The sequence below is a fragment of the Canis aureus genome, chromosome 16 (genome assembly GCF_053574225.1).
Source record: "Canis aureus isolate CA01 chromosome 16, VMU_Caureus_v.1.0, whole genome shotgun sequence".
NCBI lineage: Eukaryota > Metazoa > Chordata > Mammalia > Carnivora > Canidae > Canis > Canis aureus.
Genome location: NC_135626.1, coordinates 12730978 through 12756746, shown reverse-complemented (window position 1 = coordinate 12756746; position 25769 = coordinate 12730978). Strand labels below are relative to the sequence as shown.

At 62.4% G+C, this 25769-nt stretch overlaps 2 protein-coding genes across 20 annotated transcripts in view; both read left to right on the top strand.

The window, feature by feature from the left end:
- EXD3 (exonuclease 3'-5' domain containing 3) overlaps nt 1–14306 on the top strand; it is an 80886-nt gene extending 66580 nt beyond the window's left edge. For all 19 annotated transcript variants that reach the window (XM_077851579.1, XM_077851574.1, XM_077851578.1 and 16 more), the window contains 3 exons: nt 8336–8429; nt 9913–9951; nt 10126–14306. In XM_077851579.1, the coding sequence (XP_077707705.1) occupies nt 8336–8429; nt 9913–9951; nt 10126–10595 (603 nt within the window). In that variant the 3' untranslated portion in view covers nt 10596–14306. The remainder of the gene's footprint in view (nt 1–8335; nt 8430–9912; nt 9952–10125) is intronic.
- A 1077-nt stretch (nt 14307–15383) lies between these two features.
- On the top strand, nt 15384–16871 carry NRARP (NOTCH regulated ankyrin repeat protein). The gene has a single exon (XM_077851561.1). The coding sequence runs from the start codon at nt 15466–15468 to the stop codon at nt 15808–15810; it is 345 nt and encodes a 114-aa protein (XP_077707687.1). The 5' UTR covers nt 15384–15465; the 3' UTR covers nt 15811–16871.
- The last annotated feature ends 8898 nt before the right edge of the window (nt 16872–25769 follow it).

Here is a 25769-nt window from a genome sequence, read left to right as displayed (position 1 = left end):
CCTCCTCCCTCCCAGGAAGCCCGCCCTGGGTTTCAGCCAGAGCCCGGCTTCTGTTCCCAGCAGAGGGCCCCTGGGGCTTGAGGACAAGGACCCCACTAGCCTGGCAGCACCCCGGCCTCCAGTGCCCCTGACTTGACCCCAGCCACTTCAGGAGGGATCCTGGCACTCCCGGGCCAGGTGATAGTCACACCTGCCTCCTTGACACTGATGCAGGGCTGCCCGGCCCGGCAGTCAGCTGGAACTGCCCGCTTCCCAGAGACCTTCACCCTCCCAGGGCCCCACAAATGGACCTATGCATGTCCACAGCAGGCCCGCTGCCCCCGGCCCACTCCTCCCTGGGCTGAGAGGAGGTCTGAAGCCCCATCCTATGCCTGAGGCCTTGAGACCTGCCCAGGCTTCTCTGGGCCAGTGCCTGGGGAGGTCAGCATGTGAGTCCCCAGTGCAGCTCATGCTGGGCACTGCCTCCCCTCGTGTCTGTGGTGCCTCGGGATCCAGTGGTCAGTGATCATGTGCTTCTGATGGGCCTCCACGTCAGCGATCTGGGGTCCCCTCTGGACAGGGCTCCTCTGACTACCCCCTGAATGTTGATGGCAGAGTATTCACATGTCCATTCTGGAGGGTTTGACACACTTAAAGTTGAAATTCAGAGGGCACGGAGGCACCCACAGTGGGATGAGCACCAGCCAACAAGGCGCTTCCTGCTGCCCTGACGGCCGTGTGAGGGGACAGAGCACCAGTGCACATGCACAGGGGTCCGTCCATGATTGGGGAGTAGATGTCCACAGGTGTACGGACACTCAGCAAGCACAGTGTTAGCGGCCTGGACAGTCACAACCATGGCCCCAAGTCAGGCGGTGTGCCCTGGGCCTGGGAAGCTGCTGCAGGCTAAGGACAGGCCACTGGGTTTGAGGGAAGGATAGCAGGCAGGGAGGTCCCCAAGCAAGCGCTGGCCCCCCAGGCAGGACCACCTGGGCCAGAGTGTCATCCATACTGGCCAGCTGACAGCCAGATGTGGAAGAGGCCGGGCCAGGCCACACTGGTCATGTGGGCTCTCGGTGTCATCGTCTGGGGCGGCTGTCCTTGACCCCTCGGACAGTAAGACAACGCCTGGCACCACAGACACAAGGTCTGGGGGTATGGCCGTGTCTCTGGGGCCCGAGGCCCTTGTACCTCTGCTCCGTGCCTCTGCCGGCTGCTGGCATGGTACCACTTCCCGAAGCCCGGGGCCATGGAGCCATCCAGAGCCACCAGCTGGACATGGGGAAGGCCGGCTCTTAAACCTGCCACCCAGCAACCTGTACCGATGTGTGGGAAGCAGGGAGGACAGAGCCCCAATGATGGGCCTTCTTCGGCCCAGGGTTCTGGATGTTGGCGGGGTGGGGGGGTGGGGTGCCTCTGGGGCTGGGGCACCAGAGCAGCACACGCCCTCGGCTCAGGGACCCTGCGCCCGCCTCGGCCCCCCACGGCCAGGGCTGGGGTTAGTGGCAGGTTGAGACACACACCCTGATGTCAACGCACCACAGCCCGCAGCTAAATCATACGAAATTCAAATTTCAGCGTCCATAAATAGTGTTCTTGGCAGCAGCCCCGCCTTGTGTTCCTACACTGCCCACAGCTGCTTTCTCAGGGACCCGGTGGCCCTTGCAGGGGACTGACCGATGCCCAGGGGCCTGACGGGCATCTGACAGGGGGCAGGGGCAGTCGGAGCCGCAAAGCAGAAGTGGGGCCCAGGAGCCAGGGGGCAGTGGGCCCCTAGGTGGGTGGCTGTGGGGCCTGGGTGAGACAGCAGGTCTGACTTCTGCAGACCCACTGTCCATGCGACCCTGGACATGGGAGGTGACACAGGCCCAACTGGCTGGCCTCAGGGTGTAAGGCAAGAGTTAGCCAGCCCCTTGGGGCTGTATGTAGAGGCAGCCATGGGCAGCCATGGACTGGGTCTGGGGAGGGTCCTTGGGACCCCCAGACAAAGCAGGGTCTGCAAGACGGGGATGGCTCTGTCCATGTCCCAATGCGGCAGGGACCAGCAGATGATCAGCTGGTGCTGCAGGGCACCCTGGGGCTGGGGTATGTCTCCTTCCCTCGCTCTCCCACATTTCCTGAGGTGGGGCTGCAGCACCTGGAGTACTGTCAGGACAAGCAAATGCCCCAGGGGAGTGCCCCAGGGGCTCTGAGGGGAGCCAAGCATTGAGCATAGAGATCAGAACGTGGGGCCCTGCCCTGGGCAGAGGGGTATGACCCCCGACCCTCTGAAGCACCCCACAGAGGGAGACAGACCTTGAACCCCTCCCTGGAGGTGGTGTGGGGGTGGCAAATGGAGGGTTCTGAGAAGGGGGGTAGGAGTCAGAGCGGGAGTCAGAGCCTCCCCCTCACACCTCCCATCTTGGAAAACCCATTTCAAGGCACAGGTGGGGGTGGGAAGGGCCGCCTCTCCTGGCCTGACTCAGTGGCCCAGGGAGGAGGCAGGAGGAAGGGCAGGGGACCCCTGCCCTGTACTCTGCCCCCCATCCCCCCCTTGCCAGAGCTCCCACCCCCTCCACCTGGTCTGCACCCCAGGGTGGCCGTCACTTCCTCCAGGAAGGCCTCCGGGCCCCCAGCCCCATCTCGGACTGTCATCACCCTTTGGAGGAGCACTTTGGGGCCCGGTGCCCCTGGCTGGGGACCCGGTGGGGCAGGGCGGCTGAGTGGGGAGACCGCGGGGCAGCTACAGACCCAGGCAGCCTGAGGAGGCCAGAAAGCTGGGCTGGCGCGCCGGCCCCCCAGCCCCCAGCTTCCGTAGCTCCACACCCCGCCCCCCCGGGCCCCAGGTGGGAGGCCCCCAGCCCCCTCCCGTCCTGGCGCGCGGGAAGGCGGTGCAGCCGTTGGCTTTTGAATCCGGGGCCGAGCCCTGAGTGGCCCTTTCAAAGCCGGCAGGCGGGGCCGTTCCCAGGCGCGCCCCGCCCCCGCCGCCCCTCCCCCCGCTTTCCCACGCGGCCCGGCCGCTGGCTGGTTCTCACGGCCCGCCGCCCCTCCCCCGTCTGGGAACGGCCGGGGTGCCCGGGCGGGGTGGGCGGCGCGCGGCGGGGTTCCCGCTGGGCCGGCCTGCAGGCCGCGGTCCCGGAGAGGGGCACCCCCCCTCCATGCTGCTCGACCGAGCCAGGCCAGGTGGTGGCCCGCACCTCAGGGGCAGACCTGGCCGCCACCGCCGGCTGCTGCCACCGCAGTACTGACCCCTCACTGGGGTCTCCCAGGTCTCCGCCCTCGCGCAGCCGGGAAGCCCAGGGCCCTAACGCCCTGACTTGTCAAATGCAGATGGAGACCCTACCCCAGTGTGAATGCAGAAAATAATGCCTAGCCCTCACCTGGAGACTGTTTCCGCCTGTACCTGACATTCCCATGGAGGGCCCAGCTCTCCCGGGCCCTGACTTGGGGGGGGCAGGACTGTCCCCTGTCAGGGGGTGGAAGCCAGGCAGGATGGCTTGGCCACCTGCGCCCCCCCCCACCCGCCGTTGCTCGTATCAGGTGGCCTGCCTCCCTGCAGGTTAGGCCTGGCCTGCCCAAGGGAGCTGGGCCTCATCTACCAGCCCCAGATGGCCTGGGCTGGATTGTTGACCCTGCTGTCCCCCTGGGTCCAGGTCCCAAGCTGACCCTGGCTATTGGCTGGTGCACTTGGATGAGGAGCTTTCAGAAGCTAAGGTGCCCAAGGTAGAGGAGTGGACACCAAGTAGAAAGCCCACCTGCCTGTCCTGTTTGTGACCACTTCCTGGGGCTCAGGCCTACAACCCCAGAGGGGCCTGGGGGAGGGGCTGTGACCCCCCCCCCCCCCATATGCACCTGACCAGGGGCTGGTTGTCATGTGTGCTATGTCTGGGCACTATGTCTGCCATCACAGAGACCAGCAGGTTGAGGGACATCCAGGGAGGCCGTAGGGTGTTCAGCCCGGCCAGGGCTGGTGGGGCCCTCCATGCTGGTGGCCAGCCCTCCTTGCCTGCAGGCACAAGGACAGCTCTCTGGCTAGGGCCTCCACTCCCAGATCTGAGGCAGGTCCCCAGGAAGTCCAGGCAGCTCTCCGGTCCATGCAGCAGAAGGTGAACTGGGCTCGGGTGAACATGTGACATCCCATCCACTCACCTGGATACACCCTGTAACACAGGTCCTGTGTCCACACCTTAGAATACCCAGCCACATGCACTCCCGTTCACACCTCTGATACTGCTCACACACGGACACACACTCAGCTCCTCTGATGCCGGGTGCTGAGGAGAAACACACCTGCAGCGTACCAGCTCTCACACACGTGGGCACATCCAGGCTTCATGGGGATGCGGACCCACTACGTGCCCCAGCACCTGGGCCCCTGCCCCCTAGGGACCCCGTGCAATGCTGACTCTGCCAGGCCTATGCCCAGTCTGTGGAGATGTTGTCCTGGCCCCACGGAGGGGATGGGCAGCAGCCAGTTCAGGGAGGGGCTGGGCCCCTGGGAACTGCCCTTCCTGGACGTGGGGGCAGGGCAGACATTGGAGCGAGGCCCCTGCAGGGCTGCCGTCCCAGGTCACAGACCTCAGCGGTGGAGGTCACTGGTTGGAGGGCCAAGAGGCTGCTTCACAGTCAGAAGAGCATTATTGTTGGGTTTGTTGGCATTTTTTAAGATTTTATTTATTGGAGCATGCAAGAGCACACAGGAGCAGACTAGTATGCACAAGCAGGGGTGGGGGTTAGGGGCAGAAGGAGAGGGAGACGCACATTCTCCCAACCCTAAGCAGGGAACCCCACGTGGGGCTCGATCCCAGGACCTAAGCCCAAGGCAAGTGCTTAGCTGAGCCACCCAGGCGCCCGTCGTTGTTGGGTCTGGAAACCTTCCCACACAGGCCAGTACAGCACCCCCTGCCGCACTCCCCCCAGCAGGGTGGGGATGACTCCCCACAGATGCCCTGCGAACCTCAGCTGTCAGCCAGACCCACTGCAGCCACGAGCCTGCAGGGTCTTCCTTGGCAAAGCTGGCCGGCGTGCGGGTCAGGGAGAAGGCCGCAGCTCCGCAGCCGTGCTCTGCCCCGGAACCACATCTCCTTGGGGGGCAGATGGCTCAGGGCCTCACAAGGCATTGCCTGCAGGGTGTGGGAGCGCACGGTGTGGAGTACACCCAGGGGGCTTCAGGCCGAGGTGTCAGGCTAACACCCCGCGGCCAGGAGTCTTTCATCCCAGCCCTCCGGCCCTGCACCCGGCACCATTTGTTGGGGTGGCTCTGCGGGGGTGGGTCACGGTGCATGAGCCAGCCCAGGAAAGCCTGGGACACAAGTGTGGACGGTAAGGGGAGGTAGCTCTCGGCAGGGACCAAATGGGCAGAAAACACTGCGGGAGCCATACCCCTGTGTCCTGCAGCCCCTCCAGGGCCCCCGTCCCCTGACGTGAGCCTTGGAGATGCTGGCCCCAGGAGAGGTGTGCCCTGGGAAGGTGCCGGAAATGGAAACTCTTCTCCTTGCCATGCTAGCTTTTCCCACCAGGTGGTGGGATGAGGGCAGGTTTAGTTTCTTCTTTTCTATGCTTTTCTCTCGTTCTCCCAATTTGCTCTAAAGGAGCAAGAAATGGCCTGTTACTCTAGAGCATGTCACAGTTTCTGAGCCGAAGCTCCCATCCGCCCTGCCTGTGGAGTCAGAAAATCCCAGAATGCAGCCTCCCGGGGTAGGGGCTCAGGGCCGGACACATTTGCCATCCAGCAGGAGTAAGGTTGCTGTTGTCCGCCAGTTGTTCGGCCCCCAGGCTGAGTAGTAGCCCCAACAGCAGGGCACTCTCGTGGCCTGGGCCCAGTTCCCAGCTGGGAGGGGGGGCCCTCGCACCCCACTGTGCCAGGTGCCCACTGGGCAGGGAATTGGGGGCAAGTCTGCAGTGGGGGCAGGGAGCCACCCCACATCCTTCTTGCTGCCCCGCCCCCTTGGGAACACGGGGTCTCTGCCAGGCCCCATGCCTGGTGAGCCCCAGGTGAGGCTCACATCCCACCCTCCTCTCACCCTCAGCCCCCGACTTGCTGAGGCTCAGGGCCCAGCAATGTTTATAGGCCACCATCAGTCCCCAGGGGACAACGTCCCACTCATGGGCTCATCCTGGGAAGCCCCCAGGGAGCCAGAGGGTCCCAAGTAGGGACGGCTGGCGGGTGTTGGCCCTGAGCAGCTGCAGGAGCTGTGGAACCAGGCAGGCAAGTGGCCCCCTGACATGGGGACACCAGAAGCCTTCCTGGCCCCTCCTGCCCCCTCCCACCCAGCCGGGCTCTGGGGGTGGAGACCAGGCTGGACCCACGGGACTGGACCACCCAGCCCTTGTCTGGGCCTCCCCAGGACCCCCACTGCCATCTGCCTGGACCCCCTGGCATCCCAAGCTAGGGTTTGGCCATCCCACAGGGAAGAATGGGCATGACTTAGGTAGTACCTGCTCACACAGCTTCCCCTGGGGGTCCATGTGAGGACCCTGGTGCGATACCCTCAGAATGAGTGGGTGTCAGGAGGGGGCCTCTGCTGGACTGGCACGGGGCCCGCGACGCAGCCCAGGCTAGGCTGTGAGCCCCGAAGAGCAGCCCCTCAGCCTTGGTGAGGGTGGCCACGCCTGCCCACAGCAGGTGGTCAGAGGAGAGTTGCTGGGCCCGGGGATGGGGGGTGGGGGGTGGGGGGGTGGGGGAGTGGTGGGGGACGACCGAGATGGAGGAGAGGCTTTCCTGCAGATTCGGAATGCAGGGCAGAGAAGGGGTGAGCGCACAGAACCGGCTTTTCCAGCTGGAGGTGGGGGTAGGGCAGGGCTCCCAGGGCCCTACGGGGTGACAGCAAGGGCCCTGACAGTGGGCAGAAGCCGTGGGAAAACCTGCTCTGGTGGTTCCCGAGGGTGGGGCCAGGTCCTCGCGGATGGCACCGGCCGTTTGTCTGCTCAAAGTGACTCAGCATGAGCTGGCCACCCCGCCCAGGTGTGCACCCCAGGCCTGGGCCCGCGACAGGCTCCCACCCCACTGCCTGGGCTCTGTCTACACCTACTGGCTCTGACCCCTCAGGGAGCCTGGCCAGGGAGAACGTGGACCTCCGTGGGGGACAGCCCTGGCTGCCAGAGACTCTACTGCCCTCTTGCTCTCCATCCTTCCCCAACCGGGCCTGGAGTGACCACAGGTCAGACCTGCGGCCAGCACTCCGTCTGCACCCCTGCCCCAAGAGGGTCCCTGGATCCGTGTGCTGGGGGCCAGGCCCCGCAGTGCACCCCCTGCGCCACAGGCAGGCCCAGGGTCCGGGTGGCAGGGGCAGCCGAGGGGAGGATAAGAGGCCCCCCAGAGGCAGCAGGAAGGGTCCTGCCCAGGCTCGGCCCTCCCGGGCCCCACCTAGGCTGCCCGCCCACACCCACAGAGGCGACCCCACCCACCCAGCACTCCCAGGCCCTGGCTCCTCGTGCTGGATGTGGAGCCACGAGGCCACAGGTAAAGCAAGCTCAGTGTCGAAAGGCCCGTGGGAAAAGGGCGTGTGGGGGCAGGGAGGGCACCGCCTCTGACATGGGCACCTGGGGCTCCAGGGACCCATGGCTGCCGCCTGCCCTCCCCAGAGGCCATGTCCTCCAGGAGGGGGCCAAGAGCCATCACATGTGTGCAGGTCAGGGCCCCCCTCCCAGGGCCTGGGAGCCCCCGGCCCAGCTCCAGCTCATTGTCCAGAAGGCCCTGACCAGAGTGCACGTCTCTGCGGCACCCCACGCCTACCTGCCTGGGAGCCAGGTCTCCAGGCACCGACTCCTTCCCCACCTCCCCCTGGGGGTCCTGGGGCCCCTCACCCTGGCAGGTGGCAGGCTGTGCCCAGGAGCCCCTGACTCCACCAGGGTTGTCGCCAGGTCAGCAGGGCTGTACGGAGCTCCCCACAGCATATCCCTGGCCAGGCTTCCCACAGCATATCCCTGGCCAGGACCCCAAACAGGAGCAAAAGTGACTTCCGTCTCGATCGCTCACCAACATGGCCATTGAGAAACACGGACACTGAGATGGCCTGGGTCCCCCCAGACCAGCAGAGGGGCAGCTGAGGGGCTGCTTACCTGAGCCTTTGATGCTGGGCCCTGTGTCCCCCACCACAGCCCAGCCCAGGGCCTGGCTTTGCCCTCAAGACTCTGGGGTTGGGGAGATGATGGCAGAGTCCCACAGGGTCTCAGGAGCCAGAAGAGGCTGCCCAGGGGCTGTAAGGATCCAGTCCAGTCAAGGAGGGCTCCCAGGAGGTGGTGTGCCCTGTCTTGCAGGGAGAGGAAGGGATATGTCGTGTGTCTCTGGCCAGACCCAGCACTGTAAAGAGCATGAGGCAGCAAGTGGGCACGTGGAAGGGTTCCCACCTGGCCTCAGGATCCCCTCTGTCCTCAGGCCTGTAACTGTGACCGGTACCTGAAGGTCTCCAAGGACATGATGAGGCAGCTGGTGCGGCTCGGCAGCCCCCAGGAAGATGCCCACAGCACAGGTGTGTGCGCCCCACGGGGTTGGCCATAGGCTCTGTGGGGTCTGGGGATGGGGCAGGGGCCCAACCCCTGGATGCTCCTAGGGCTAGAGCGCCAGCTGGCGGATGGGCGGAGCTCAGCACCTGCAGAGGCCACAGGCCCAGGGGCATGAGGCCCAGACACACAGCCCCTCAGGGTGCTGTCATCCACGTCTCCCCAGCAGGGCAGGCACACGTGCCATCGTTCCCATGCACACGCTGGGGTGCACATGCAGGTGCTTGCACACCTGTGCACTGAGGGCACCTGCAAAGCAATCTGAAGGCAGACGAGCCCTGGACAGACAGGAAGGAGGGCAAAACCCAGATGTCCCCCCAACTAGGGGCCCAGCCTCAGTTTCCATTCTTGTAAAGCTGGAAAGAAGAGGGTACAGAGCCCCCGGAGACTTTGCAGTTGTTGCCCAGGGCAGGGGTGTGCCCTGCCGCTCCCAGGCTCAGTTAGGGGCAGGGTAGGATGCACAGGGACACTCCCTGGGGGCCAGCCTGAGGCCTGGGTGCCTCTCCAGGGTCTGGGGCCAGAGCAGGGGCCACCCACTCAGCAGGTATGCTATCCCCATGACCTGTGTCCAACCCCCAGGGCTGTTGGCTCTTCACAGTGTGGCCTTGATGTGTTTGGGGCCCAGGAGGGGAGTAGAGCATGCGCAGTGCCCTCATGGACCATGTCCTCCGCAGGCTGTGCCCTCCGTGGGCACCCAGGGCTTCCGTCCCCTCAGGGCCTCTGGCACCCCACCCAGAGGCCCACACCTATGCTGGAGTGGTGGACAGGCATCCTGTAGGCCACCTGGTATCCTGGGGGCCTCAGGTAGAGGCTGAGGGCAGACCGGCCAGAGAGGAAGGCCAGGTGGAGGTTGTGGCCACGCTGGGCTCCCCAGAGGCAGTGGGGCTTGGGTGGGGGGCTCATCCAGTCAGGCCCCGGCTGTGGTCTGCCTGGAGCTGCCTGTGCAGGAATGTTTGCTGAGCACAGTATGAAGGTCACCAGAACCCGGAGGACACTGCCCTCACCCATGCCACTGCTCCTCTGCTGCGGCTGCCCTCAGCCCTATGCCGTGGCCTGGCCACCTCCCTGAGGGCCAGTGGGCCCCGGGGCCCCGGCTGCCACAGTGCGGGCTATTGGGAGCTGCACTCCTAGGCAGGGCAGTGGCTTATCTGCTCATCACCACAGAGGGATGCTCCCGCCCCCACCCGCTGTTCCCAGGCCCCCAAGTGCCCTAATCAGCCAATCTCACGCCCAGAACTTGTTTCCCAAGGACCTTTGAGCCCCAAGAACATTCCAAGGTGTGAGTTCCCATGGGAGGGGCCCAGGCTGGCACCATGGCTCCTCAGCCCCCTGCCCTTCGCCCTTTCTGCTAAGGGTGGTGGAGAAGCTGGGCACTTGGAGGTGCCCTGTGGGCCCAGAGGCATGCAGGCCCTGTTCTGGGGACTGTCCCCGACGTCCTGGATTGATTCACAGGTGACAAGGCTGACCCGAGTGAGGACTTACAGGATGCAGGTGAGGTCACGTGGGGCTCCTGACACCCATACCCAGCCCAAGACGGTCTGTGTGCTCAGTGAGGGGTGGTGTGCAGCCCCAGTGGGGAGAGCCAGGGGTCTGTAAGATGAGGCAGAGGATGAGGTGGCACACACGCCCAAGGCTGAGAGCTCAAAGTGGCCCCGACACCTGCAGGCGACGCCCCCGACGAGGCCCCCAGAGGGGGCTACACCTCTCACCTGTCTTGCCGCTGGCTGGAGGCGGCCGACCTGCAAAGCCACGCGCCTGCCACCCTGGCCAACGGCACCCGGCTGCAACTGGCGAGGGTCCCGGAGGGCGTGCTGTGGCGGCCAGACTTGAGGCACTTCTACTGCTGCTCGGGCTGCGGCAAGGTCTTCTGGGAGGGCTCCCACCTGGGCCGAGTCACCTCGCACTTCAGCGAAGTCCTGAACAGTGCCGCCGGCTCCCAGAGGCAGCCCAAGCCCCCTGGCCCAGCCAGCGGCCCCCCAGCACAGCGCCCCAACCCCACTGGCCTGGTCCCCTGGGGTGGGCCGAGGCAGGACACCCTGACCTACACGGACCCAGTGCCCACCCCAGAGTGCTCCAGATTGCCAGCAGGACCCCCCGCACAGAGCACAGCTCGGGGGGACACGGTCTGCCCATAGTCAGGATGCTCACACCCTGAGGAAGGTGGGAAGGACATGCCTGGTAGAGGGCACTGCATAAAGGCCCAGGTGTGGGACCCAAGTGGCTCCCCGTCCCCAGGACTCTGCAAGCTGCAGGAGGTGGGGGACACACAGGCCCCCTGCGCCGGTGGCCCACTCCCTTTGCTGTGATAGCAGACGCACTCCCCACCCCACTAGCCCATTCTGTTGGCCTCCCCAGGCCTCCCCTGCCTTCCCTTCCCCCAAGCAGGTCCCAGCCAGGCCAGCCTCAGGACCCTCCAGCTCCCCCTCCAGTCCCAGGGATCCTGCTAGGCAGGCTCTTCAGGCCAGATGTGGGGGGGCTTCCTGGGGTTAAGCCCCAGCCCCACCTGGTGCCTGAGGCAGGGCAGCCCCCCTTGTGGAAGACATCCATGTGTACTGGAAGGCCGGGGCCTGGAGGGAAGGCAGCGCCTCTGAGTCTGCGACCCTGGCCCCCCGCTGGCCGGAGCTTGACCCCACAGGCCTCCCCCGGCTCAAGGCTGGGTGGCCTCCTCTCCTGCAAGAGGGCAGCAGCTGAAGCCCCAAGGGGCCCCTGCACACAAGAGCCCCCTCCTCAGCTTCAGGAAGCAGCTGCTTTTCCACCCACCGGAGGGAAACTGAGGTGCTGGCACCCCAGGGCCCTGCAGGCCTCACTGCCAGGTGGGTGGGGAGAGGAGCCAGACTGCATCTTGCCCTCGCTGCCTCCTCCTGGCTCACCCCCCAGGAATGTGTGCTCCCCCCCTCCACATCCCTTTCCTGTCCTTCCTGCCTTGAGCGGAAACCAGCTCAGATTTGGCTGAGGAGCCCAGGCGGAAACCTCGGGGGCCGCTGGGGCTGGGGGCTAGAGCAGGGCCGCCGTCTGTGCCCCGAGTGGGTGCACCTGTGGGCCCAGGTACCAGGTGGGCTCTGGCCATGCCCCAGGCCAGGGTCAGGCCACAGGGTGTGCATGCAAGGGCTCCTCCCGCAGGCCGCACAGACGTCCCACCATCTTCCCTGTCCTCTGCTTCCCCGGAAGTGCCCACTGGGCTCCGGGGCATGCCTGGGCTGGCTGCAGCTGGTGCCCCTGCTCAGATGGAGAGGCCAGGAGGCCCCGGGGACAGGGCCAGGCTGAGTGGGCATTGTGTCTGGGCCAAGTGTGCACGCTGGCCTTCTGGTCACTGCTGGGCTGTTGAGGTGAGTGGGTTGGCCAGGCCCCACCAGAGCCAGGCACCCTCTGTGGTCTGGGTGCTGCTTCCTAGAGCCAGAGCAGCACCGAATCCTGTCCTAGGAGGCAGCCCAAGCTTGCTCCTCCCCAGGGGGCCAGGAGGAAACCCCCGGGGGTGCTGGCCCCCGCTGCCCACCCCCCTGCTTCCTGGAGACTCTGCCCTGAGGCCCTGGTGTCAAGGGCAGCTGGTCCTCAACAGAAAAAGGCCAGAGCAGGGGCAGCACGGGGAGACCAAGTGTCCTTCTTGCCCAGTACCCCTGCCCCGGGTGCCCCTCACGGCCTCGCCTGTACCATCCCACCTGCCTTCCCACCTCCCCAGCCCTCTGCCACCCAGCCTGGCTCCGCGGCCACCCTGGTCCTGACCATCCGGGGTCAGGCCAGCAGCCTCTTAAGGCCCCACCCCAGGCCAGGGGTCAGGCACCGTGCTGGCAGGGTGGGCTGGGGCCCTGGTGCCAGGCGCTGCCCCGAGCAGCCGGTGGGGCAGGCCAGAGCTGCGCAGGGATTGTCTGCCCCAGTTCCTGCCCTGGGCGTCCTTCCTCCGCTCTGGCCGAGGGCTGAGTGTTTGTTATTTGATCTCTATCCTCTCGGCCCTTCTACCAGGTGTCTGGGCTGCTGGGAAGAAACACTCTCCTCTTTCCCACGCTCCCCGACACATTTTAATGAATTAGCTGGAAGCCCCGCCCCCGCCCGTCCGCCCGCGCGCCCTCCCTCCCCCGCCTAGTGCTTAAGGGGGCCGCAGGCCCTGGCCCAGCTCCGGCCGCGGCCTCCCCTGCGGCCCTCCCCCGCCGCCAGGCTCTGCCAACGAGCTGCCGGCACCCACTGCTCCGGCTCCTCCCCCAAGGCCCTGCGGGCGGCACCCCTGCACCACATCCTGGGAGCAGATGCAGAGGACCGGCCTGCCTATGGAGCCCGGGTTCAGGCGACCCCCACATACCCGGGGTCAGGGCTTTCTCCCCCAGAGCCAGGGAAGCGCCTGCCTGTTTGTGGAAGTGAAGACAGCACTGAGAAAAGCTGCAGATGCCCAAGGGGGTCGCTCGGCGCCCAGGCAGGGCCTGGCCAATGGCAGGCTTCTCCCCCTCCCTCCAGGGCATTTGGAACAAATGTCCTCCTTTCTCGGAACATCCCTTGGGCAAACATTTAGGAGGCAGTGCCCTGCAAGCCCTTCTTCCCCTCCTGTCCTAGGATGGGGCAGCCCCTAGGGAGTGGGCCAGAGCTGCTCAGAATGCATTGACTGCCCTGCCACGGAATCCCATCAGCCCCTAGGGACAGTGTGACCCTCACCTGAACTCCACAATGGCGGGCCCAGCTGCACCTGTCTGACTCTCACCCCGAGCCCTGCGCGTGTGAGCCTCAGGCCAGACTCATGGCCACTGTGGCCACGCCGCCCCAGCTGGGGACACCCAAACCACCGATTTAATGGCTTGCAGTGGCAGCCGCGCATTCCCACACGCAGCTCACAGGGCCCCTTTGTTTGCCCTCCCTGACGCTGGCGCGGGTATTCCTGGGACTTTGCTCCCAGGCTCTGCCTGGGCCCAACAGGGTCTCTGAGATGCCCTTCTTCAGGTCAGGTGACCTGAGCCCACCTGGGCCGGGGCCTGGCTTTGAACGAGCCACCCTCGGGGGACCGCCTTGGGCATGGCCAGAGCTGGTGCACGTTCCCAGCATGCTGCCCCCATGCCCAACCCTGTTCCAGGGAGAAGCAGACAGCAGGGTGGCATGTGCTGCCTAGCGTCCCAGCCCTGCAGAGGGTCACATGCTTACCACTCCGACGGTCACTGTCCAGAGGTTTCTGTGGGCCCCGGTGGACAGGGCCTGGCCCTCTTCCCTGGTGCTGGGGTGGTTGGGGGCCCCAGCTTCAAGGTGTCCACAGTCCAGCGGCACCTGTTCCCAGGCCCTCTTACTGGACCCAGGGACACTTCCTGGTAAGAGGAGTGTCCTGATAGCAGCCCCCTCCCAGGTCACACCCACAGCTGGCCCTAGCGTAGGGCTCTGTGGGGCACTTCTGCGGGGGGAAGCCAGGCCTTGCAGAACTGCTGGACCACCAGCTGGACCACTGGCCTCAGGGAGACCAGCGAGTAGGACTCCGGGAGCTCTGGCTGCCAGGAGGGCCCTGGAGGGTCAGCTACGGTCATGTCTCAGCTTGGCAGACTAGAGGCAGCCAGTCCTGGGTTGGCCTTGCCCAGTTTTTCCTGTGGTTTGGCTGTGACTCTTCTAGGGCACAGAGCAAGATGGGGGTACCACTGCATGTGTGCAGACACTCATGGGCCCCCCCAGACAAGACCAAGCGGGTGGGCTCCCCAGATAAGGCTCGCAACTGCCTCCTGGGACTGGAAACTGGTCTCCTCCTGCTGCCCAAGGCCTGCTGCTCCGAGACTCATTCCTGCCCAATTTCCAGACACCACAGCCCAGCTATAAACTGTAAAACCCTAATGAGGAAATTTGGTGGCAGTATTAGAGCATCAATAAAATATGGGTTTACAGTTTGAAAATGAGTCATTTCTGTGTTTCCCTTCCAAGCAGCCCTTGGTGGCTTACCTGGGGCTGCTCATCCGGCCAGGCCTTGCCTACTCCTGCAGCTGGAGGTGGCCCAGCAGAGGGAAACAGACCCTGAGGTCCCACTGACTGACCTGCCCCCTCTGGAGGAGCGTCTGAGCCGGGGTGGGATGTAGAGGGGCAGCCCCCCCAGCCTCCTCAGGTGGAGAACCTGCTCCTTCATCAGGGCAGGGCCTCAGGGTTTGTGGAGTCAAGGCGGGGTCACCCAGGCCGCCTAAGAAGCCTTCCCCCCCACCCCCGTGCGGGAAGGACTGCATGGCTGAGGTCACAAGACCGAGCTGTTGTTGGCCCCGCGCGTGGACCCGGGGTCCCGGGGCCCAGGCCTGGCCAGTCTCGTCGCCGCGCACCCGGAGAGCTGGGGACCCCAGCCCCCCGGATCTGAAATGTTCCCGAGCCCCCACCCTGGGGAGGCCGCGCTCGGCCGGGATCGTGCCGGGGTCTGCGCGAGCGGGCAGCTTGGGGTTCCCCGGGTGGCCACAGGAAGAGTAGGCGGGACGACGGCGGAGATGCGGGGAGCCCGGGGCGCAAGGATCCAGGACGCCCCCCCAGCCCAGCACCGCCACCTGGCCCGGAGCCGGCGACCAGCGCCCCCTGCGGCGAAGCGCGCGGCCGCCGGGGCACGCCCCGCCCAGCCCCGCCCCCACGTGGGCGCCGCCCAATCGTAGGGCCGCCGGCGTGCGCGTCACGGGCGCCCTATTGTTATGCAAATATAAAGGGGGTAAAAGGCGCCCCGGCGCGGCGGGCGGGCGAGTGCAGCTGCGCGTGGGGAGGCGCGTGGGGTCTGCGTGGGAGCCGCAGCGAGCAGGGACCCGGAACGCGCGGCGGCGCCGCCGGGCCCACCGGCCCCCGCGAGCGCAGTGCCCGCCCCGGTCGCCCGCCCGCCCGGGCGCGGCTGGATGCGGCGGGGGCCCGGCGGCGGCGGCCCCCGGCCCCCAGCGCCCGGAACGCCCAGGGGCGGCGTGCGGGGCCCGGGGGCTCCGCGCCCTCCATGCGCCCCGGCGCGCCCCGAGACAGCCAGGGGCCCGCGCCGCAGCCGCAGCCGCCGCCGCCCGCGCTGAGCCCCGGCACGGCCCGCGGCCCGCGTCCGGCGGCAGCATGAGCCAGGCTGAGCTGTCCACCTGCTCGGCGCCGCAGACGCAGCGCATCTTCCAGGAGGCCGTGCGCAAGGGCAACACGCAGGAGCTGCAGTCACTGCTGCAGAACATGACCAACTGCGAGTTCAACGTGAACTCGTTCGGGCCCGAGGGCCAGACGGCGCTGCACCAGTCGGTCATCGACGGCAACCTGGAGCTCGTGAAGCTGCTGGTCAAGTTCGGCGCGGACATCCGCCTGGCTAACCGCGACGGCTGGAGCGCGCTGCACATCGCCGCGTTTGGCGGCCACCAGGACATCGTGCTCTATCTCATCACCAAGGCCAAGTACGCGGGCGGCGGCCGGTGATGCCCGCCGGGACCGGACGTGGGCCTCGAGCGTGTCGCCTGCTGTACCTTCCCGCCAACTACCTCGGTGCGCACCGCGGCCACCACGAGTCCGGCGCGCGCGTCCGCGCCCACGGGGGGCCCCGGGGTCGCCGCTCCCGCGCGGCCGCCCGGACCTGGGCCGAGGGCTGCCCACGGCCGCCGCTGCCGCCGCCTGGCTGGGGGAAGGGGCGGTGCTCGGGCTGCAGCCCCTTTGAAATCTGAGTCTGGCCACCAGCGAGTTCGGAGTCCCGAGACACCGGATCCTCGGTCCATGCGTTTCTCCGGAGGCGGAAGGCGGGCGGCGGGGCTCGGGGGTCGGGGCGCCCCGCCGCCCGCAGGACCCGCGGCCGAAGCCCGCCGCCCCGGCCCGGACGCGCGACCGTGGGGACGCTCCGCTCTTCTGCGGCTCCAAACTATTTATCCTGTGTGTGCACATTGTGGGTGCAGTTTGTGCGACTGATTTTTGTTGTTGTTTGGAAAATACTGTGCGTGGTCAATGTGGTTGTCGGGGGAAGATGCGTTTTTATTTTCCTAGTCCTAAAACTTAAAAAAACTTGAGTCTGTCATTTCTTGGTTGCACTGAAAACACCGCCCAGCCTGATGGTTTTCCCGTGCGAGGCCCCCTCCCCGCCCCCGCCACTCCTCCCTTCCCTCCCCCCCTTACACGCGGACATACTCCTCGGAGCGCGACTGGGGAGCCCCGGGCCTCCCTCTGCCCTCTCCCGTGGGAGGCCGTGCCCCGACCCTGCTGGCTTTGCAGAGGCTCCTCGGGGGCTGGGGTGGCGTGAGGCCTTTTCTAGCGACTTCTATTCTAGGTAGTTGGTTGCACACTTTTTTAAAAAAAGTAAATGGATTTGCCACGATTAAATGTCATAACATTTATGACAGAATATAAAATATTAACATATTTTAAGCCAAGTTTTAGGTGTATTTGTTGAATCTTGGTTATAAACCCAATTTTAAAGGGCGTTGTATCCAGCGTTGTGAAGGCAACAGTGTACCCATATTTATATTTTTATAAAATACCTATAAGACTGTGAATCTCTTGTGCTAATTGCTGAGTGAGTTGAAGGACTGTGTTGTCTTCAGCCTCCCGGAGCCGCCCGGACCCGATTCGAATCCCGACGTGGGGGAGGGGCCGCGCGGGGACCTGGGCCGGGGCGGGGCTTCTGCGTCACTATTCCCGAAAGGCGCCCTTCCTGGTCTCCGAGGTTCCCATTTTCTATGCAACCCCACACCCCTTGTTGTTTTGATCCCGAGAAATAAAAGGGAGGCTGAATTATTCAAATTTAAATGAGGCTTCCCCTGGGTAGAGTGCTGCTGACCCTTCGTGCAGAAATGGGGAGCACTTGAGGACACAGGTGGGTGGAGGCCCTTTGTGCGCGGCTGGTCAGACCCGGGCAGTCATCTGGGGCCTTTTATAAACCCTTGTGTGAGAAGAATATATTGATAATGTCAGTGAAACAAGCAGACATTGAAACTGAGGCACAGATTACTCCAAAAGGAGTTTTTCTGTATATTTTTTTCTAGATGCAAATACCTTTTTAATTATGTTAATTAATGTTAAGACTTTCTAGGCTTATATGGAAGCTGTGTGTGGGTCCTGGTATGATCACTTCTAACTGGATAAAGTCTGCAGCACATTCCTGAGCGTACGATATAGACTTGTAGCCCAGCATGAAAAATTTATGAATAAATTTTTCATTGATTTTTTTTTTAATTAAAAAAAGCTTGTTGGTTTTTCTTGCTCTTGGCACCTGGGAAGAGGGTCAGGCTGCAACACGCTACCTGTGGGTGCCGTCTACACAATGCTTGGCTTGTCTTCACCTAAGCACCCAGCCTGGTAAACTGGCTCTGGGCACAACTCAAGTGCCAGCCCCAGTTGGCCACGTACGGAATTTGTGAGGTGCCAGGGGAGAATGCTCTTCCAGCTGGGGGGCCGGGTGGGGGGACCTAGGCCACCCTGAGAGCGCCCAGAACCAGCCCACAGGCTCTTTCCTCTGCTCCCTGGCAAAGCAGCTGCATCTCTTCCCACCTCGAAGCCAGCCTGAGATGCCACAGGCCCCCCTCTGCCTACCACCCCCTTCCTTTGCTGTGGGTTTCTGCTGGGCCACCTGCAGCACAGAAGGGGTACTTTTTAAATCTGGGAAACCTCAAGAGTTGCTCTCTCCTGACGACTAAAAGGCCTGCTTCTTCTCTCTGTCCCCTGGTGGCATTTGGGAGCTGGGGAGGCCAGCATGCCTCTGGAGCCAGCCATTCCTGAAGACTACAGACCCCAAGAGAGACGGACATGTCCCTGCAGAGAGCTCAGAGCAGGTGTCTGTTTCTGGTATATAGAGGACAGACTCTCCATGCACAAACCTGAGATGCCCCTGGGGCACTGGGGCCTCATGAGAGGGGGGTGCCCGGAGGACAGCAGGTGGGTCCAGAGCAAGAGGATGCCTGTATTCAGCAAGGATAGCCTCCCCAGAGAAGGGGAGGCCAGCAAAGGTAACAGCTTTTTCTTGTAAGTCAGACCCTCTGCAGCAGCCAGAGGGTGTCAGCTTCCCATTGGCAGGTCCTCAGGCTGCACTTTATCCTGCAGACACACTGCCCTTTCCACACGGGAAGCTTTCGGCCCCACCGTCCATGTTTCCACTTTGCATATCCTGCTCTGTTCTGCCCTCCCTCTTCTGTTGCCAAAATCAGCATTTACTGTCCCTCAGCTGCAGGAGAGCCTGAGTGTTGGGGAGTAAGGAGCAGCTCTGACACCCACAGAGGTGAGTGGAATATTTGATGCAAATGAGCTTGCAGGGGAGGTGGTGTCCACTGGGCTGGGGAGCAGAGCCGCCGAGGGTGCCAGCTGGGGGTGCCAGGCCTGGAAAGGGAAACTTGCCACAAGAACTTGGACTTTGCTTGGGGTTTCTGGAGAATGAAGTCAGGCCTGGGTGGTGTGGACAGTCCAGGGGCAGGCAGGACCACAGGTCCATTCCCACCCGGGGAACTGCTGCGCCCCACCCCCTCCCGCACAGGGAGGAGGTTGGGGTAACACTAGCAGGTAATGCTTACTCCTGGCACTGCCTGTGGGGAAGGGTCTGCTGAGAGTGGCTGGCCCTTCGATGTCCCGTCCCCACAGAGGAGAGGCCAGCCGGCCTGTGCGCCTGTGCGGCAGGCGCACGGGCTGCCACCACGGGGGCCCGTCTGCAGCTCCCTGAAGTCCTCTCTCTGAGACACACATTTGACTGAAAAAGGCTTTGTGCTGCTCACAGAGGAATAGTTTTCTCCACAGCTTGGACATAAAGGAGGCCAGGGCCGCTCAGCCCCACAGCTGTGGGGGAGGCCTTGTGGGCTCTGGCTGCCTTTTTCCTAGGTGCTGCTTGGTGCACAGCCAACCTGGCCCCCCAGCCTGGGCCCTGGCAGTGGGTGGCAGACTCTGGGGGTATCCAGTCCAAAGACACTTCCTGCCCTCTGGGGTCAAAGTGATGAACAAGGGAGCCAGCAGGACAATGCAGGTTCTCTCTCCAGATCCTCAGGGTGCAGGAACAGACACTAACCTGCCAGTGGTGTCACTAGGGAGTCCCTCCCCAGGTGGGCTGTGCAGACCATGGGCATCCTCTCAAGCCTTCCCATGCAAGGAAGAAATCAGAGGTGACCTCTCTGGCCTCTAGGACATGCAGGTCTGTGTGTGGAGGCCAAGTGAGGGTCCTTGCCAGCGGCACCCAGGCCCCCCCACCCAGGTTGGAGGGGTCCGGCAGGCAGGGGCTGTGCCACAGGGAAGGAGAAAGGACACAGACAGAGTGGGCGAGGGCAGGGCCTGCTCCACACCCCTGGCTGGAGGTGCCGGGGGCTTCTGTCCACCCGACGTCTCTCTGACCTGACCCCCAGCCAGACGCAGGAAGTGTTTACTGTTGGACTGGATGCCAGAGAGAGACCAGGAAATGCAGGAAAATGGTCAGCCAGAAAGTGATGTCTAGGGCCAGCAGCGTGGGAGCCAGGCCCAGCCTGCCAGAGGAGGGAGGGCCAAGGGCCAGGGAGGGGGAGGTCCGGAGCAGCAGAGGGAAGGGCTGCCCTCTGGCCTGTCCCCCAAGGGTCCTGCGGCTCAGCACAGGGTGGCACGGGGCGCCTGACACGGGGGAGCTGGGGAGGAGGCCCGGGCTGGACGGGGCCTCCAGCGCAGCCTCCTCCGCCGCCCTCCCCCACCTACCCCCCCCACCGCACGCCCCCCCCCCCCCCCCAGAGCGACGCTCCCAGCCCTCCCCGCCGTCGGGCGCATTCTTCTGTTTGGCTGTACGTCGTGCCGTCCCTCCGCGCGCGTCTGTCGGTCTTTCTTCTCTCGCTCCCTCCAAAGCCGTGGCCCCCATTCATTCTCAAGGCCTCTGCCCTTTCCTCCGTGCGGGTCCCCGCTCGGCGAGCAGCTGCTATGCTAATGAGGGCGAAGGGAGGTGGGGGACCGGCGGGCGGGGGAGGCTGGGGGGCCCCGGGAGGTGGGGGGGCAGGGGCGCGCCTGGGGGCGGGCTAGAGGACGCTGAGGCGGGGGAAACCAGCCTGGGGAGGCTGGGGGCTCGGCATGGGGGGTGGGCAGTGGGGGCCCTGGCCCAGGGAGGTGGACGGGCGCTCAGAAAGGCCGGGATAGGGTGGGGACGCGGGGGCTGCCCCGCCACCCTCGACTCCTAGCCCGTCCTGCGCACCCACTCGCCAGGCGCGGGGTGTCTGCGGGGTAGAGAGCAGCTGTCATCTGTGTTCTGGGGTCACGGCCTGGGACAGGCCGTCCGTTCGGAGGTTCCCCGCCCCCGCCCACGCCCCGCAGACCCTGCTGCATGTGCCATGCGCCCCCCCAGGGGGTCTGAGCCCAGCCGGATGCTTGCTCACTGAGAGGGGTCCGGGGTTATCCCCCCAGAGGCGGCACCTGAGTATCCTGGGCTTCGGTGGGACTGGGGCGGCGGCCCCCGAGGATCCTGACCAGCGGCACCCCCTGCCCCACGTCCGAGAAACCACGAGGGTTGGGGTAGGGGCCCCCCCGCGAGCCTGGCTCCTGGCGCCCGCGACGCCCCTGCGCCTTCCCAACCTCGACCCCCGACTCGACCGAGACCCCACGCGCGGTAGGGGCTCTCCTCCCGCCCCGAGGCAGGCTCAGCCCCAGTGGGGGCGCCGGCCCAGAACCGCGCTGCGCGGGCTGTGCTGCCGCCCTGCGGCCGCGCCGGGCACTGCGCCCACGAGCCCGGGGCTCCCAGGGCGCGACACACGCACGACCTCCCGGCGGCTCCTCGCCGTGCGCACGCGCCCTCCCGGCCCGCTGGGGACACCCTGAAGCCGCCCCAGGCCTGAGCAAGAGGCGGGTACGTTGACTCCATAGCGACTCGGCTTCCGCGGTCCCCGGAGGACGCGGTTTGGGAAGTGCGTCTTCCACTGTCCCCATGAAGTGATCCGCAGGGGTGTGCTGTTCTCCCACCTGGCCCAGTGGGGAAGAGAGGGCACTCCAGGGCCCTGGGGCCACAAAGAATGGATGACCAACAGGTCATAGGCTCTGTCGCACACCCGTGGACGTGGCTACCCCATGTCACACTTCGGGACCAGAGTCACGGCAGGGGGTGGGGCGCTCTAGATCCCCGTCCGGGGCCGGAGCCTCAGCAGAGGGCTGGCGGGGGTGGAGGCCGGCCTTGGCCCCTTTCCGCGGGCCCCCACTCCACCACATCCCCGTGGAAGTGGTGCCGCGGGACAAGTGCGGGTAAGGAAAGTCTGTGTGCAAACTCCTGCCAGCTCGGAGCTGGAGGCTGGACAGCAGCCTTGAGGCCGGCTGGTCCCCCAACGGATCAAACCCACCTCTGCAGGTCTGCGGGCCTCTGGGGGACCCCGGGCAAGAACCCCGGGCAACCAAGCCAAGACGTCCCAGATACGTCCCAACCAGATAGAGCAAAAAATTCTCAACGGAGAAGTCAGGCAGCCCGGGCATGGGACGCGCTGTGAGGGCCCCGCTCCCCGACACTGCGGGCCGTGCCGGCTCCTGACCACGGCGCTCCCGCCCGCAGCGCTGCAGGCCGCCAGCAGGTCCACCCCCGCAGCGGGCAGGAAGGAGCGGCGCTCGGATCCGCTCCCGCAGGCCGGTTTCTAGGAGGGGCCCCGACACCTGCCCGCACCCCATTGGCTAGGGCGGGGTCACAGGACCAAGCTCGCGGCAGGGGCGGCTGGGAAATGTAGTCCATTTCCGCTGTGCCTGGTTGAGCCGGTCTTGGAGGAAGCCAGGCTGACCCTTTGGAGTCTGTGCCAGCCCTGGTGACATGACATCACCCAGGCCATGTTGTCAGGTGACGTGGGCGACAAAGGCAAAAGAAAAGTTAAACTTCTTACTACTTACAGCCCATTGACAAATCCTTGAGCAGAGCAAGCGGTCTCTGAGAGCTCCGCCGCCTCTCAGTGGACACTATTGAGCGCAACAGACCATCCTAGCCCGACCGCCCAGGACCGTGAGTCTACTCAATATAGAGGTTCCTTTGAAAACGTCTTTATCTCTACCACCACCCCCACCCCCAGGCTGGCAATAAAACCATTCTTTTTTTATATATATATATATTTTTTATTTATTCATGGGAGCACACAGAGAGAGGCAGAGACCCAGGCAGAGGGAGAAGCAGGCTCCATGCAGGGAGCTCGATTTGGGACCGATTCCAGGACCCCGGGATCACGCCCTGAGCAGAGGGCAGATGCTCAACCGCTGAACCACCCAGGCATTCCTAATAAAACCACCTTTGTGTGCACCAAAAACATCTCAGGAATTCATCGATCCTTTGCTCGGAACCCCAGCATGTCCTACATCATCAGAGCGATTGTGCTTTCTGCTCTGTCTTGCTCTTCCCGGGTGCAAATCCACCCAATCCTGTAGGTTTGGAAGTTTGTACTGAGGAACTTTCTAGAGATTAAAACTGTCCGACGATGGCCGAACAGGAAGAAAACAGGGGCCTCCTGAGCCTGACCCAGCCTACTGCACAGGCCCAGGAGACAGGAAGGGCAGGCGCTGCGTGTACACCCGCAAGCCCCCGGAGCCCTGCCGAATAGGCCCGCTGTGCGCTCGGGTCCTCTGTTCCACGGTGAACAGCACGCTGCCGCTGCCGAGCAAACAATACAGTGCTTATGGAGCCATCAGGAAATCCAAAGAGGCTCTGAAGCTGGGAAAGGGCTCCAGGAACCCTCTGCTTCCCACACCCCAGAGAGTGCAGAGGGTCTGCAGGTGGAACTGGCCCTTTGCCCCTCAGTCCTCTGTTCCTGGTTCTTGTGGCCTTAACCTTCCTCTCCCTTATCGTGGAGGAAAGTAATAAGTAACCCGGCACTTTGAATTCTCAAGGTCATGTTGTTAATAAAGTTCTCCTCAAGGTTTTCTGTGATGCCCTTTTGTGGTGGCTTCTTTTTATTTTATTCGAAGCTAAAAGAAAATTGTTAGGTTTATCATTTATATTCCTAAAAATCAACTGTATTGTGGTATAATTTGCACTCAATAAAATGCAGCCATTTAGAGCCTGGTAGGTACTGATCGATGTTTCTTCCTGCATAACTCATGCCATACTCAATATAGGGAATATTTCCATCACCCCAAAAACCTTCTCCATGCCCCTCTCTGTCAACTCCCCCCAGCTCTACCCCAGATCACTGCTGATCTGATTTCTCTCACCATGGATTATTTGTGCCTGTTCTAGAGTTATATATAAAAGGATTTGTGTGGGATGTACTTTCTTGGCATTGCTTCTGACACTTGGTTTTTGAAATGCAGTGTGTTTCAGCAATTTCTGAGGGGCTCAGTCTTGTCTTTTTTTTTTTTTCCTCCAGAAAAATCTGGCTGGTACCACACAAACCAACAGGCTAGTTCTCAATGGTAATGTTTCGATGGTGGACAGAATTTTTGTCCTCAATAAAGGTGCTGGCATCACAGAGACACCCCAGAAAACGCTGGGGAATATGGGCCGGCCCGTCCCCCAACGGATCAAATCCACCTCTGCAAGTCTGCAGGCCTACCCCGCACATTTCCCAAATGGGCCCAGCATGGCCAGTGTCACCCCCTCCTCCTGAATGCTAAGTCCCCAAGGATGGAAAATTCGACCCCAAGCGTCCACAGAGCCAGCCTCACCCAGGGGAACGTGGCAGTCTCACTGCATTGAGGGCTGTGTGCTTGAGGCCAAGGCCTCCCTTTCTCCAGAGATGAGCAGGGTAAGCTGTGTCCTGTCGCTTTGCAGCAGACATGTGAATTGCCAGTCATGCGATGTGGTCAGTATATAAAAATCAATTGAACCCTGGGTGGCGCAGCGGTTTAGCGCCTGCCTTTGGCCCAGGGCACGATCCTGGAGACCCGGGATCGAATCCCACGTCAGGCTCCCAGTGCATGGAGCCTGCTTCTCCCTCTGCCTATGTCTCTGCCTCTCTCTCTCTCTCTGTGTGACTATCATAAATAAATAAAAAAATTTTTTTAAAAAATCAATTGTATCTCCATGTCCTATCCATTAACATAGAAAACAAAAACAAAACAAAACAAAACAAAAAACAAACAAACAAAAAAAAACATAGAAAACAAAACTTTAAAAATACTATTACAGGGCAGCCCAGATGGCTCAGCGGTTTAGAGCCGCCTTCAGCCCAGGGCGTGATCCTGGAGACCTGGGATCAGGTCCCACGTTGGGCTCCCTGCATGAGCCTGCTTCTCCCTCTGCCTGTGTCTCTGCCTCTCTCTCTGTGTCTCTGATGAATGAATAAATAAAATAATAAAAAACCAATTAGTTCAAAATGGCTCATAGACATAAATGCAAGAGCTAAAAACTCAAAATCATTTAGAATACAGCATAGGGAAAAATCTTTAAGATCTGGGGTTAAGCAAGGGTTCTTAGGTACAACGGTGTGATCCATGAAAGAAAAAGAAATGGAACAATTTGACTTCATAAAAATTCAAAACATTGGCTGTTCAAGACATTTTTAGTTATGAAAATTGAGGGACAACCTATAGACTGGAAGAAATTATTTGGAACATAGATCTGATCAAAAACATACAGCTGGGATCCCTGGGTGGCGCAGCGGTTTGGCGCCTGCCTTTGGCCCAGGGCGCGATCCTGGAGACCCGGGATCGAATCCCACGTCAGGCTCCCGGTGCATGGAGCCTGCTTCTCCCTCTGCCTCTCTCTCTCTCTCTCTCTCTGTGTGACTATCATAAATAAATAAATAAATAAATAAATAAATAAATAAATAAATAAATAAAAAATATTAAAAAAAAACAAAAACAAAAAACAAAAAAAAAAAACATACAGCTGGGGCAGCCCAGGTGGCTCAGTGGTTTAGCGCTGCCTTCAGCCCAGGGCCTGATCCCGGAGATCCGGGATTGAGTCCCACGTCTGGCTCCCTGCATGGAGCCTGCTTCTCCCTCTGCCTGTGTCTCTGCCTATCTCTCTCTCTCTCTCTGTCTCATGAATAAATAAAATCTTAAAAGAAAAAAAAAAAAACCATACAGCTGGAATATGTAAAGAGCTCCATCCCAGGACTCTGAGATCATACCCTAAGCCAAAGGCAGATGCTCAACCGCTGAGCCACCCAGGTGTCCCGACAGTCTTTTTTTATTACAGCCATCCTGGTGTGTGGTTTCGATTTGCATTTCTCTAATAACTAGTGGTGTTGAGCAATTGTCCCATGTGCTCATCAGACATTTACTTCATTTGCTTGGTTTCACTTATTGTTGAGTTGCGAGAGCTCTTTACATATTCCAGCTGTATGTTTTTGACTGTCAGCAGCCAGCGTTGGCGAGGATGTGGAGAAGCGATCACTCCACACACTGCTGGTGTGTAAGTGTAAGTGTAAAACGGTACTGGCCACTTTGGAGAGCAGTTTGGTAATTTAAATTAAAAAAATCACACAAAACTTTTTTCACATGATTCAATCATTCTACTCTTTGGTATTTGTTCAAGATAAAGGAAAACGTACGTCCACACAAAGAAA